The 13,343-nt window shown below is 54.0% G+C and overlaps 1 protein-coding gene across 2 annotated transcripts in view; it reads left to right on the top strand.

The window, feature by feature from the left end:
* The window catches only part of CERS4 (ceramide synthase 4), a 31,310-nt gene extending 21,948 nt beyond the window's left edge, over nt 1–9,362 (top strand). The window contains exons 2-12 of one of the 2 annotated variants that reach the window (XR_003428374.1): nt 1,381–1,554; nt 3,769–3,886; nt 4,173–4,291; nt 4,389–4,446; nt 4,846–4,896; nt 5,256–5,348; nt 5,523–5,651; nt 5,917–6,023; nt 6,353–6,399; nt 7,752–7,908; nt 8,198–8,292. Coding sequence is in view for 1 of the 2 variants with exons in the window: in XM_027085319.1 (XP_026941120.1) it covers nt 1,382–1,554; nt 3,769–3,886; nt 4,173–4,291; nt 4,389–4,446; nt 4,846–4,896; nt 5,256–5,348; nt 5,523–5,651; nt 5,917–6,023; nt 7,752–7,908; nt 8,198–8,374 (1,182 nt within the window). In the remaining variant the exon portion in view is untranslated. Of the gene's footprint in view, nt 1–1,380; nt 1,555–3,768; nt 3,887–4,172; nt 4,292–4,388; nt 4,447–4,845; nt 4,897–5,255; nt 5,349–5,522; nt 5,652–5,916; nt 6,024–6,352; nt 6,400–7,751; nt 7,909–8,197 lie in introns of both variants that reach the window. The other variant, XM_027085319.1, reaches the window with a different exon arrangement.
* The last annotated feature ends 3,981 nt before the right edge of the window (nt 9,363–13,343 follow it).

The raw sequence follows: 13,343 nt of genomic DNA, 5'->3' as shown, positions 1-13,343 counted from the left end.
ACCTTCCTTGATACATCGCACCACCCTGTTTCTTTTCTACCAGGCCCATCGCACTGTGTTATTTATTTAGGAATCCGTTTACTTGTGTATTGCTTGCCTCCCCCTGCTGGGCTGTGAGCTTCATGGTGACAGGAATGTGTCTGCTCTGTTCCCTGCTTGTGTCCCCAACATCTAGCCCCAGGCTGGCATGGACAAGCCACTCAGAGGATATCTCGTGGATGGATGGATGGATGAGTGGATGGGTGGGTGGATGAACAGATGGATGGACAGATGGCTGTACGCATAGATGTACAGGTGGGCAGGCAGATGGCTGGCTGGATGAGCAGATGAACAGGTGGATGGATGGACGGATGGATGGATGAGTAGATGGACAGTGGGTGGGTGGATGGATGGATGGACAGACAGGGAGATGGATGGATGGATAGGCGGATGGATGGATGGGAAGATGGACAGGTAGGTGGGTGGGTGGATAGATGGCAGCCTGGCTGGCTGGCTGGCTGGGTAGGTGTACAGGTGGGCAAGCAGACGGTACGGCTGAATGGACGAACAGATGAATAGGTGGACTGATGAACAGATGAGCAGATGGACAGTGGGTGGGTGGGTGGATGGATGGACAAACAAATGAATGAACAAACTTTGCAAGTGGGCACCAGCGTGGGGTTGGGGCACTTAGTCTTAAATCTTGGGAACAGGAGAAGCTATGTGGGCTCCTCAGGACAGCTGGGCCCCACTGCAGCTCCCCAGCAGCTCTTGGTGGAAAGTTGGCCCACCTCGGCCACTGCTTCAGTATCTGGCAGCAAGCTCGATCACGCAGTAGGCTGTCTCGCCCAGCTGCAGCCGGGCTCGTGGGATAGCGAGCGAGAGAGCCGACATTCACACCTCAGGGGGATTCCGTGTGCGGACGGTCGGCCAGGGAGAGAATTGTGGATTTCCTTAAATCCCTCGTCTTTGGGCTGTATCAGAGGCACCTTCCCACAGTGGCAGAAAACCTTCCCGGACATTTTGAGAACTCAAGTTCGTGACCCCGATCGGCCACTCCCTTGATTCTGGCCAACGTTCTCTTGTCTGTAGAGTACAGAATAATAACTCCTGTCATGAGCTATATTTAAGGGTCAGTAAGCACTGGGCTAAGCACTTCGTGAGCCGTAGCAGGCTGGGCTGAGAGGTGGGTATTACTGTCCCTATTTTACAGATGAACTTGAGATTCAGAGAGGTCAGGTCATTTGCCTGAGGACACCCAGCCCAAGTCTGTCCTTAACACTGGCTCTAATGAACTTCAGGTTGCTAGGCGCTGGGGGGTGTGAGGGCGAGGTGCTGGGCCCTCCCACTCTACCTGTCCTGTGTGCAGAGTTCTCCATTAACTGGACCCTGTGTCCACAGTATGTGGTCCAGCCTGAATGAGTGGCTATGGCAGGAGAGGTTCTGGCTACCACCCAACAACTCATGGGCTGTACTGGAGGACCGCGATGGCCTGGTCTACGCCCACCCCCGGGACATGCTGATGGCCCTGCCCCTGGCTCTGGCCCTGGTGGCCGTGCGCTTCACCTTCGAGAGGTGAGTGTCCGCTGTGCCCTGGCAGGTTGACCCCGTCATCGCTCGTGTGTGCGCAGCACCCGCCCTGTGCTCTCCCGTCTGTGTGATTTCATCCTCATGTGTCCCCGGACGGAGCCTGGCTTTGAGTCAGAGTGCTTTTCTGGGCTTCATCCTGCCCCCAGCTGCCGCCACCCCCACTCCGATGGTCTCTGATGCCTGGAATGCTGGCGGCAGCTCAGGTCTGGGTGTGCTAGCATCTTCAGAAAACAAGTGGGGGCCCTGGAGGGGACGTGCCTGCTTGGCTGACCTAGGATGGGTCTGCAGAGGCCAGTGAGTCAGCGAAGGAACTCCTGCCCACTCCCTCCTCCCTCTGCCCTGTATGGGCACCTCTCCCCCATCCCCACCTCCTGTCCTCTCCCTTACCACCTTTTTCTCCCGCTCCCCTTTCTAGCCAAAGGAAGGGGCATAGGCACTCCAGCCCCCCCCCCCCCGCTTTGGGGCCCTCCCTCCACTCACCCCCAGCCTCCTGCAGCCTGGCCCCCGGCCCCCGAGTGTATGCCGCCTGCCCAGGTTCCCAGCGCCCTCCTGGCTGCCAGATCCCGTGGATTTTTAGTCATTTCTCATGTGACCCAAACGCTGCCCCGAACTGGAGTTCCTCCTCCTTCTCTGGCTGTCCAGCTCTTGGGTCCCTTCCCTCTGACCTAGGTGGTCCCACCCTTTTCTACCTGACTAATGCTGCGGCCACAGCTCCCAGACCTGCCTTGCCCCCATGGCCAACCCCCACCGGGCCTGCCCCCGCTTCCCCCGGCTTCCCCCTCCATGCCTGAGGGCCCCTCCCCCTCCCCTCCCTCCAGGTCCCCCACCTTCTTTGCAACCCTCTGGCCTTTGCACTCACTCCCCTGCAGTTCCTTCAAGGCTGGGTTCCAGGGAAGCCTGCCCTGACCCTCTCCCCACAAAGCCCTTAACCCCCTCTGGCCCTCACTTCAGGTCCTTCCCTCTGTCCCACTCTTTGACCACAGGGACGTGCGAGCGTTCTACACTTTGCTTTGACTCTCCCACTCACGAGGAGCTTCCTAGGGTCTGGGCTCCCAGGACACAGGCTGGACATGGGGAACCCAGGGCATGTCCACTGACACTGCATTTACCAGACACACTTTGGGTTCTTCCTCTGTGCCACCCATTGCTCTAAGCAGTTTGTCTTAACTCAGCCCTCACCCAGTGAGGTGGTACTGTTATTATCCCCATTTTACAGAAGAGGAGATGGAGGCACAGAGAGGTCAAATGACCTGCCTGAGGTCACACAGCAGGTAGTTCAGTGAGGATCGAGGCTTTGCCTGAGGGATTCTGGGAGGCCCAATTCAGCCAGGCCTTGAAGGCTGGGTCTATTTTCCCACCTATTTAGCCAGTGGCTCCAGCTGAGGTGGCAGTGTTAACTCCTCCCAAAGGCATCCCTTGCCTTTCTAAAGGGCAGTGGGGTTGGAAGTAGCTTTTCTGGGGTCAAACAAAGGCAGAGGTTTTCCCTGTTAAGGGAAAATGAATCCTGGGTTTGCCATTCACTTGCTGTGTCACCTTGAGCGTGTTTCTGGCCTCTCTGAGCCTCAGTTTGCCCATCAGGACAATGGGGACAATAATAGTGTTAAGTGAGCCAGCACACGAGGTGGACTTGGACACATGCTTGGCAGATCCTAAGTGTTCAGTAAATGGCAGTCATATCCCAACCCCACCCCCGCCTGCCCCCCACCACAATTGAGTCTGGAATAACTTCCTTGCTGGGCTGCTCTGAGCCTCAGTTTCCCCCAATGAAAGGTGATATTAGGATGGTGGACATGCAGTTTGGTCCCGACCCCTGGTCTTGAGGGCCCCTCTGTGGGCAATGTGGTAACTGACTCACCAGGGTCCCGGCTCCTCCAAGTGTGCACAAGGGGTGGGGGGGATGCTGGGTGGAGGGAGGCCTGAGAAGAAGCAGACCTGCTTCTGCCCATGCAGGGGGCCCCCAGCCTGGTAGAGGGGCGGATCAGGACCCAGGCCATCATGAGACAGGCATCGAGGTTTGGGATGGAGTGAAGGTGCCTGGGTACCACCAAAGTTGTTCATGCCCCACCTTGAAGACCAATCCAGCTTCCTCTCTGGGCGCAGTGCAACAGCCAGGCTACCACCTCCAGGGTCCTAAAATGCAGCCCAGTGAGCCCCCGTTTCCCCACCTGGACTGACAAGCTGTGTCTCCCCTACACCCAGATTCATAGGCCTGCCCCTGAGCCGGTGGCTGGGTGTGCGGAACCAGACCAGGAGGCTGGTGAAGCCCAATGCCACGCTGGAGAAACACTTCCTTATGGAAGGGCAGAGACCCACAGAGGTGAGATCCCCGACCCCCTCCTCCCTCCCCATTGGCCTGCTTGGGTCCCCTGGGGGAGGTTCTAGAGGGGGTGTTTGTGAGCAGAGCTGGGTTTTTATAAGGCCTCTTTTTTGGGGAGACCCCCACCCTGTGAAACCCCCTACTCCCCCATCTCCAAAGGTAGAGCACCCCACAGGTGAGGTCTGGGGCTATAGGGGAGGGGGGGAGCAGAGCTGGGTCCTGCCTGTCCTGGGACAGGGGCAGGAGGCCACCTCTGTGACCCTGGCCCCCATCACTCCCTCCCCAGCCCCAGATGAGCCTCCTGGCGACCCAGTGTGGGCTCACCCTGCGACAGACCCAACACTGGTTCCGGAGACGCCGGAACCAGGACCGGCCCTGCCTGACCAAGAAGTTCTGTGAGGCCAGGTAAGCCCAGGGTGGGGCCGGGAAGGGGGAGTCTGGGGGTGCGGCGGAGGGCCTGGTCCTTTGGCAGCTGCCTCAGGGGCTCCCTCCCCGCCTGCAGCTGGAGGTTCGCCTTCTATCTGTGCTCCTTCATCGGTGGAATCTCGGTTCTTTACCACGTGAGTGTACCTGACAGCTCACCCGCCCTATCCCTCAAGCACCTAGTATGCGCTGGGCCTGGACTGGACTGGGAAGGGGTGTGTGGGGTTCGGGCGGAGGGGGAAGCATGTGCCAAGGCACAGAGAGGGAGGGTGGAGGGAATGAGGCCAGGTCGTGGTGAATGTTCACCCCATGGGTGCCTGTTGAGAGGACCTACTGTGTGTCGGGGCTGGGGATTCTGAATCAGCCCCTGGTCTACAGTGAGAGCAGAGTTGCAACCAGGCAGGAAACAGCCGGCCTGAGTGACAGCAGCATGTCAAGGGCCAGGGAGGCCTGAGGAGGCCCCAGGCCTGGGGTTGGGGGGTTGGGGGGGCTGGGTTCTAACCTCTGGACAACTTCAGACTCCCGTGTCCCCGCAGGAATCGTGGCTGTGGACGCCGGTAATGTGCTGGGACAGTTACCCACAGCAGGTGAGTGGGACGGGTGGTGTTTGGAGGCTAGTGGGAGGATCAGGGCAGAGTTCCTGTGGCCACAGGCAAGAGCGCCAAAGCTGGACATCACACCATCATTCCCCCCCACCCCGAATCCCACTCTATTCTTTGGCTCCCGTGTGGAATGGAGAGGGGCCAGGAGTCAGGACACCCTGGAAGCAGGAGCTGCCACAAAACCACTGCCCTTGATTACCTCTAAGGATGGGGAGCTCATGCCTTCCTCACTCATTGGGATTCATGGGTCATGGGTTTGAGCAAATGGGGAGGGCCCTACCCCATGCCCCATGTCCCGTGGGAACCTCCACTCCCCACAGCTAACCCTGCACTCCCTGCCACAGCCCCTGAAGCCGGCCCTGTACCACTGGTATCTCCTGGAGCTGAGTTTCTACGTCTCTCTGCTGATCACGCTGCCCTTCGACACCAAGCGCAAGGTGAGGCCAGGCCAAGAGTCTCACCCCACTCCCAGAGACCCTTGGTGTCTCAGGCAGGAGGCGTAGGGTCCACATGCCAAGCAACCCCCTGGGAGGGCCTGCTCCCAGCCCTGCGGGGTGGGGCCGCTCCGGCCCCCCAGCCTCATCCCGGCTATGACCCTCCGTCTCCCGCAGGATTTCAAGGAGCAGGTGGCACATCACTTTGTGACCATCACCCTGATCGTCTTCTCCTACAGCACGAATCTGCTGCGCATCGGCTCTCTGGTGCTGCTATTGCACGACTCCTCCGACTACCTGCTGGAGGTGCGCCTGGCGCAGCCCGACCCCTCCCAGCCCCCCGCCCTCCCAGGTGCCCCTGGTGTTGAGGCCCACCCCCTGTCAGTCTTCCTGGGAGGTGAGGCCCAACCCCCATCATCCGCAGACCACGCACCCCAACTCACCTGGCCCAGGCAGAGGCACCTTTTCCCTGGGAAGAGGCCCCGCCCTTTCTCGGCCCCGCCCCGCCCTTCCCGCGTGCTTCCGCCGCAGCCCCACCCCCAGGTCTATTTCTCTCTGCTGTCCCCTCCAGGCCTGTAAGTTGTTCAACTACACGCACTGGCGGCGCGTGTGCGACGCTCTCTTCATCATCTTCTCGTTGGTCTTCTTCTACACTCGCCTCGTGCTCTTCCCCACCCAGTGAGTCAGCCCTCCCGCCGGGGATTGGGGAGGTGGGGGGCGGCGGTAAGGCGGAGATCCAAGCCCGCCTCACCCTTCGTTCCTCGGTTCCCGGGTTCCCCGATCCAGATAGCTGGGGTGTGGGCTGGGAGGTTTCCAGGAGGAGGCAAGGAAGGGTGTCCCCGGCACAGGGCGCAGCATATGCAAAGGCCCAGAGGTAGGAGAAACAGAAAACTGGGCTTAGTCATCACCCCCTGCCGCGTGCCTGGAACATGGGTTGGGAGACAGCGTCGGGCCCCACGCGCTAAAGTCTTTGCCCGGCAATTTGATGAGCCTGTTGCAACAAGCAGAGGGAACAACGTGAAGGTCCCTGCTCACCTGGAGCTGACACTGGCAGGTGGGGAAATATAATAAGGCAAACAAGTAGACTGCAGAATATGTGAGGCAGTGATCGTGCTAAAGAGAAAAAAAGTTGGGAAGGTCACAGGAACTGTGTGGATAGCTGGAAATAGGGTGGTCGGAGAAGGCCTCACTGACAGCCTTCATATAGAGACTGCAGGGAGGTGAGGGAGAAAACTACTGATCGCAGTGGGAAGAGCACCTGCAAAGGCCCTGAGGCAGGACCGTGCCCAGCATGTCGCAGGAACAAAGAGGAGGCCCGTGTGGCAGGACCAGAGTGAGCAAGAGGGAGAGAGCGAGGGGAGAGCACAGAGCTGACGGGAGAGAGTATGCAAGGTCTTATAGGCCTTGGGGAGAAGTTGGGCTTTTATCCCAAGCCAGGTGGGAGCCCTGGAGGGTTCTGAGCAGAGGATGGGGGGAACCTGACTCGAGTACTCACAGGCTCCCTCTGGTGGCTCCGGGGGGAATAGCTGGTAAGAGGTTGGAGCAGGAGCTGGGGGACCAGGGAGGAGGCGACAGCACTGGTCCAGTGGGCAATGTTGGGGCTCGACCAATGCAGTCGAGAGAAGTGGGTGGACTCGGGGATGACTCAAGGGTCATGAGATGGGAACGGGCTCAGAGTTACTGCTTGAGGATCAGGAGCTTAGCTCTGGCTGCGCCGGGTTTGAGGGGTCTGCAACATGCCCCTCAGGCACCACCACCGAAAAGTGGAGGAAGCAGTCGACACCAGCCTGGGGTTCTGGGAGAGACGTCCATGTCCAGTGTTTGCAGTCGCGAGACTGGACAGGGTCACCGAAGACCAGGTGTGGACAGAGAGGCCCAGTCCTGGGGCCCCCTGATGTTTGCAGGTCGGGGGAGCCTGCAGAGGAGATGGAGAGGGAGAAGCCATGAAGTGGGCCCATGGGAGTGTGGGTCCCTGCAGGCACGTGAGGAAAGAACATGAGGAGGAGGGAGGCCAGCTGGGTGCCTGCTGGCTGATCAAGGCGGGTCACTGATGACCCTACAGCTGATCTGGGTGAAGGTGGTAGTGGGAGGGAAGGGGGAGGGATCTGAGAAGGTGTGAAAGGACCACCCAGGAAAGCTGCTGGGACACTAAGCACCCCCTTGGGGTTTACAGTCACGACCGGCCAGTTGTCCAGCTTGTTCATTCTTTGAATTTAACATAACCAGGTGGGGGGGGTACTTAAATGCCCAGCTGAAGGGCACAGGTATCATTCTTCGGGGGTGGGTAATGGGGAGCTATAGAAAGTTCTGGAGCAGGGAAGGTCACGCAAGTTAGAGATTCCTAGGACTGGGGGCAACAGCAGCCAGTGAACCCCTGCCTCTCTCCCTCCTGCCCACCCACCGTAGGATCCTCTATACCACATACTACGAGTCCATTGCCAACTCGGGCCCCTTCTTCGGCTACTACTTTTTCAACGTGCTTCTGATGACGCTACAGCTGCTGCACGTGTTCTGGTCTTGCCTTATCCTTCGCATGATCTACAGCTTCATAAAGAAAGGCCAGGTAGGCGGTCCAATGGTTAAGGCTCCCCGCCTTGTCAATGCAGGGGGTGTGGGTTCGATCCCTGGTCGGGGAACTAAGATCCCACATGCCGTGCACGTAGCCCAAAACTTTTTATAAATAAAATAAATAAATATTAAATAAGTAAATACATATAAAATAATTTTAAAAAAAAGAAAGAAAAAGAAAGACCAGGTAGGGCCGGGCAAGGGTTGGCTAGCTTGTGCCTCCCTGGAGCCCCCAGCCCAGCCCAGCCCCGCCCCGAGCCTCCTCCCTTCTCCCTGTTCCCCAGATGGAGAAGGATGTTCGCAGCGACGTGGAAGAGTCAGACTCCAGCGATGGGGAGGCAGCCCAGGAGTACCCGCAGCTGAAGAACAGGGCGGCTCACCGGCCCGGAGCAGCCCCCACCGATGGCCCTCGGAGCCGGGCAGCCAGGCGGATGGCCAACGGGCACACACCAGCCACGTAGCCGGCCGAGGACTGACCACAAGGGGCTGCCCCAGCACCCGGCAGCTCGGATTCGTGGGGCGGCTGGACTGGGGACCCTTGGGCCGATTCTGTGGAGACAGGGAGGGCCCCACCCCAGGGGCAGATGATCTGTCTCCAGCCCCTTCCTTCTGCCCACCCTCCCTCCTTCCCTCAGGCAAATGGACAGAGCTGCAGCCGGGGGAGAGAGGGGTACAGGCAGCCCGGCAACTGTGAAGAGCCCCAGGCTGAAAGGGGGTCCAATAAAACTTGACCGGAGCCAACTTCTCTGCCTGAGAGCTTGTGTCCCTGTCACAGCTCCTCATCCATCCCCAGAGGCCCCAAGGCAGCCAGGACTTACATACCTCACCAATGGGTCACTCACTGCCACCCCAAGACACAGGCCCACCCCCAGGGGACCCAGACAGTGCGCAGCGCGTGGGGACCCCCTGGGGTGAGTCCCCACCTCCCAGCAGAGCCTCAGCCAAGCTACCTCCTTCCACCCCAGGGCAGCCCTTGGTCAGCTACTCACAGACCTTGCGTACAGATGAGCAGGTGCTGGGCTCAGACAGGTGGAGTCCTTTGCCCAAAGTCACACAGGTCCAAACAGAAGGGCGAAGGGGAGACTCACACCTGTTCCTGCAGCCCCTGCTCAAGCCTGGCAGATCCCCGTCCTCAGGGTCCCCAGGACCTCCCTGGAGACAGTGAAATAGGACTTCGTGGGAGGGCAACTTCCTGCAGGCTTCCCAAGGGTTCAGCCGGCTGATTTCACTGTCTCCTCAGGAGCTCTGCAGGAGGGTGCCCCCCCAACACCCCAGAAATCACTGCCACAAGGTCCCACGCAGGGCCAGAATGTGCTGCCTTCAGGGGAACACCAGAGACAGGAGTCGGAGAAGAGAGAGAAAGGGTGGGGGGACGGGTCTCACCTTCTGTGCTTCTCAACAGAGGAGAGGATGGGAGCGGGGAGAGATGGCAGAGAGGAGAAAGGTCCCTGCTGTGTCTCCACTGAGAAACAAGGATGGAGGGAGAGGAAGGTGTTACATGTGATCCAGCAATCCCACTCCTGGGCATATATCTGGACAAAACTATAACTCAAAAAGATACATGCACCCCCCCTATGTTCATAGCAGCACTATTCACAATACCAAGACGTGGAAACAACCTAAATGTCCATCAACAGATGAACGGATAAAGATGTGGCACATATATACAATGGAATGTTACTCAGTCGTAAAAAAGAAGGAATAATGCCATTTGCAGCCACGTGGATGGACCTAGAGGTCATCATACGAAGTGAAGTCACTAAGAAAAAGACAAATATCATACAATATCACTTACATGTAGACTCTAAAAACAAGGATAGACATGAACTTATCTACAAAACAGTAAGAGACCACAGACATAGAAAAACAAGCCTGTCGTTACCAAAGGTGGGGGGAGGGATAAATTAGGAGTTTGAGATTGGCAGATGCAAGCTGTTATATATAGAATGGGTAAACAACAAGGTCCTACTGTATAGCACAGGGAACTGTATTCAATATCCTGTGATAAACCGTAATGGAAAAGAATATGAAAAAGAATGTATGTGTATGTATAACTGAATCACTTTGCTGTACAACAGAAATTAACACGACATTGTAAATCAACCATACTTCAATAAAATAAAAATGTTTTAAAAAGAGGCAGGTGTTAGAATCACTGGAAAGATGAGAGAGGAGGGAACAATTAGAAGAGCTGAGATGTCATGGGAAGTAGGAAACAAACAGGAAAAGAGAAGGGACAGTGGGGGAGGTGGAAGAAAAGGCGGCATTGGAGAGACACTGGAGATGAGAGGGGAGAGAGCAGACTAGGAGCTTGGAGGATGTGATGTCAGAAGATGGTGACACCTGGAGGGAAGAAAGGGAGAGGAAAGAAGAGAGAGAAAGGGGAAAAGAAGAGAATACCGAGGTGTGAAGGGGTTCTCAGACAGAAATGTGAAAGAAGAAATGTGAAGAGAGGGAGAAGTAGATCCTAGGAGGAGGAGCGAGGGATGAAAAGATGAGCAGGTGGTCCACAGGAGGGAGATGCGAATGGCTTGGAAGCAGATAAAAAGATGCTCAGTCTCACTCCATCTGAGCGAAGCGCAAATTAAACCTACAATGAAATGCCAATTCTCCCTGGCTATCCCCGGCAAAAATACAGAGTGACAGCATCCTCTGTCGGTGAGATTTGCAGGGAAAACGCCTCTGTCCTGGAACACGCCCCTCCCACCACCACCACCCTATCCTCTTTATCCCTAAAAATACGTCTAGATCTTCCTAGTACACCTACAACTCAGTAGAAGGACAACCGACCTAAAAATAGGAGCAAAACCCACCATGGACACTTACAGAAGAGAAGATACTTATGGCCAATAAACGTATGAAGACACTCAAATCTCAGTGATAATCAGGAAAATGCAAAGCAAGGTGGTGAGGTACCATTTTAAGCCCATTCAACTGGCAAAAATAAACTGGCCAGGGAATTCCCTGGAGGTCCACTGGTTAGGACTCCACGCTTCCACTGCAAGGGGCACGGGTTTGATCGCTGGTCGAGGAACCCCGTATGCCACATGGGGTGGCCAAAAAATAATAATAATAATTTTTTAAAAATAATAAATTGGCCAAAGCAAGTATTGGAGAAGATGGGAATCAATAACCTCACATATATTACTGGGGAGGGGGGAGTGTAAATTGCTACAATCATTTTGGAAAACCACTCACCATCATGTCAAATTGTTGACCGTTCTATGAAGTTCAAAAGCAACTCAAACAAGATGATGTATTGTTTAGGCATACACATCTATCTAGAAGAATTATTTCTTTAATAAACAGAAAACATAAACACAAAATTCAGAACTTATCAAAGTTACCTTTGATTTGGGGAGGAGGATGGCACTCAGGTAGATATAAATTACTGTCACTGTTCTAACTTTTGAGGTTGTGAGGTATAGTGACAGATACTCATTTTATTGTTAATAAATACAACTTAAGGGACTTCCCTGGTGGCGCAGTGGTTGGGAATCCACCTGCCAATGCAGGGGACACGGGTTCAATCCCTGGTCTGGGAAGATCCCACATGCCGCAGAGCAACTAAGCCCGTGCACCACAACTACTGAGCCTGCACTCTAGAGCCTGTGAGCCACAACTACCGAGCCCACGTGCCACAACTACTGAAGCCCACCCGCCTAGAGCCCGTGCTCTGCAACAAGAGAAGCCACCACAATGAGAAGCCCACACACCACAATGAAGAGTAGCCCCCACTCGCCGCAACTAGAGAAAGCCGGCGCGGCAACGAAGACCCAACACAGCCAAAAATAAATAAATGAAATAAATTTAAAATAAATAAATAAATACAACTTAAAAGGGATATGCAAAAATACATGCAGCAGAATGGGAGACACTATTTGCAAACCATATATCTGAAAAGGGTCTAGTACTTAGAATATATAAACACTTAAAAACAAAAAAAAAAAATTTTAAAGATGGGCGAAGGACTTCAATTGACATTCCTCCAAAGAAGATATACAGCCGATAAGCACATGAAAAGGTGTCTTAAGGAAATCTAAATCAAAACCACAAGATACCACTTCACACCCATAACCATAAATATAGCAAAAAATAAAATAATCACTGTTGGTGAGGTTGTGGAAAAATTAGAACAATTCTTGTATGTTGTTGGTTGGAATGTAAAATGGTTAATTACTGTGGAACAGCGTTTGGTAGTTCGTTGGAAAGTTAAACAGATTTATCATCTGACCTAGCAATTCTACTCCTAGGTATATACCCAAAGGCTTGAAAACAGGGACCCAAACACATACTTGTATATGAATGTTCATAGCAGCACTGTTCACAATGGCCAAAAGATCAAAACAACACAAATGTCCATCGGTAGGTGAATGGATAAACAAAATGGGATATATCCCAAAACGGAATATTATTCAACCATAAAAGGAAATACTGATACACGCTACAACGTGGATGAACCTGAGGAACATTATGTTAAGTGAAAGTAGACAGACAAAAGGTCACACATTTTATGACTGCTTTTATACGTAATGTCCAGAATACGTAAACCTATAAAATAGTACAAAAAGAATTTGAAAAGGAATAGATATATGTATTGAATATATGTATAACTGAATCACTTGGTTGTACCCCTGAAACTAACACAACACTGTAAATCAAAAGTAGAGGAAAGGGCTTCCCTGGTGGTGCAGTGGTTGAGAGTCCGCCTGCCGATGCAGGGGACACGGGTTCGTGACCCGGTCCGGGAAGATCCCACATGCCACGGAGCGGCTGGGCCCATGAGCCATGGCCACTGAACCTGCGTGTACGGAGCCTGTGCTCCGCAACGGGAGAAACCACAACAGTGAGAGGCCCGTATACCGCAAAAAAAAAAAAAAAAAAAAAAAAAAAAGTAGAGGAAAAATAAGAATTTTATCTTCCGGGATGGAAGATAGCTAAGGAGTATCTCTCTCAAAGCAGAGTAAAGAGAGAACTTCTCTCTCAAAGCAGCATAAAGAAGAAATTCTCTTCTTCTTTAAACCACATGGAATATAGATCCCTACAGACCAACATCTGTCTAAAAGTAGTAAAAAGAATTAAGAAACTGAAATAGAAAGGATTATTTGAAAGAAAGGAAGGAAGGAAGGCTGGAACATTCCCAAAACTGAAGAAATTCATGAGCCCCCAGACTGAAAGAGCCCACTGTGAGCCAAACGAAGTGAATGCCTTAAAAATTCCACACTGAAACTTACTGGGATGAAGTTCCAAGCCATTAAGGATAAAGAACAAAACCCCAAATCTACCAGAGGAAAAAGACAGCTTTTCTACAGGAGATGAGCAGTTGGAGAGCACAATTTTTAATCTGTACAACAGATGCCTGACGATAGAAGCGAATCCTCAGAGCCCACAGTATAAATATCTCAGAACTGAAAATTCCATACCCAGCTA

This window comes from Aethalodelphis obliquidens, unplaced genomic scaffold, assembly GCF_003676395.1.
Source record: "Aethalodelphis obliquidens isolate GAN/ISIS:26980383/991018 unplaced genomic scaffold, ASM367639v1 scaffold53, whole genome shotgun sequence".
NCBI lineage: Eukaryota > Metazoa > Chordata > Mammalia > Artiodactyla > Delphinidae > Aethalodelphis > Aethalodelphis obliquidens.
Note: the sequence above shows the minus strand (reverse complement) of the source record. Positions and strands in the feature narration are given on the sequence as shown.